General features: G+C 36.8%; 1 protein-coding gene across 1 annotated transcript in view; it reads right to left on the bottom strand.

The window, feature by feature from the left end:
* Window positions 1–1051, bottom strand: part of CEP78 (centrosomal protein 78) — a 40300-nt gene that overhangs the window by 18681 nt on the left and 20568 nt on the right. Inside the window, exon 8 of the mRNA XM_019648288.1 lies at window positions 594–760. Coding sequence (XP_019503833.1) covers window positions 594–760 — 167 coding nt within the window. The remainder of the gene's footprint in view (window positions 1–593; window positions 761–1051) is intronic.

Here is a 1051-nt window from a genome sequence, read left to right as displayed (position 1 = left end):
GAATCTATAGCAATCTAATTCACTAGCAAGCATAAAATTAAATAGTTCAACACTTTTAAAGGACTTTTACACTTCTATGACAAAAATTACTATGAACAGCGATCCCGTAGGTAAGCAATCAGCTAAAACTAGTTAAATCTAGAGTGATTCACTAAATCTGATTCACTAAAATGAATTATGCCAGTTGACTGGGTTAGATTAAGTCTAATCTATACTTTCTCATCCATTCTGCACTAAACTATTTCCCATGCTTACAATGTCTTTTTTCCCATGCCTACACATCTAAATTCCTATTTTTGTGTTGCAGGACTTGGCTCAACTACACCTGCATTCAATGAAACCCTTTCTCACATAAAATTAGAGATAATTTTAGTCTCCTCTTGACTCCCACAGGGTTAAATCTATTTTGACACTCAAATAACTTTCAACTCCGAATTAAAATTCTTGTTTGCTTCTTTAAAGGTGAACTAGGCAGAAGCCATGTGTGAGTTATCTATTCTCCTCTATAGAAACTAACAGAGACCTCCCACATAATAGAAGCTCCAAAATAAAGAATTCTGAATGACTAAAGATAGGGAATAAAAATATTCTACCTGTTCCTTTTTGCACGTTCTGCAGTACGCCATGGCAGGAAACCAGACACACCAGGAGGCAGAGGTTCAGGAGCATAATATTCTTTACCAGGGGACTGTTTTCTTCCATTACCTACAGGTTTCTTTGTAGCCAATCCTATGTTTGATAAAGCATTGAAAGAAAGACACTAAAGGTGTATAGGGCAATTATCACATGTGCACACTTTTTAAAGAATACAAATGGGCACTTGACAATGTTGTCAAAGCCATTAAAGACAGGATCATTTTGTAAAATGTTTTTTTTTGTTTTTTGGGGTTGTTTTTTAAGATTTTATTAGGGAACCAGGGAAGGGGAACAGACAAGTTGCTGTCCTTTTGTTCTTCAGTCTAGTTGTGGAGGACATCACTTCACTGGCCCATGTTGGTATTATCATTGTGCTCTTCCCAGTTGAAGCAGATAGCTCACTGGCCACTGGACG

The sequence above is a fragment of the Hipposideros armiger genome, unplaced genomic scaffold (genome assembly GCF_001890085.2).
Source record: "Hipposideros armiger isolate ML-2016 unplaced genomic scaffold, ASM189008v1 scaffold_124, whole genome shotgun sequence".
Classification (NCBI taxonomy): Eukaryota; Metazoa; Chordata; class Mammalia; order Chiroptera; family Hipposideridae; genus Hipposideros; species Hipposideros armiger.
The sequence above is the reverse complement of the archived record's forward strand: the minus strand, read 5'-3'. Positions and strand labels throughout refer to the sequence as shown.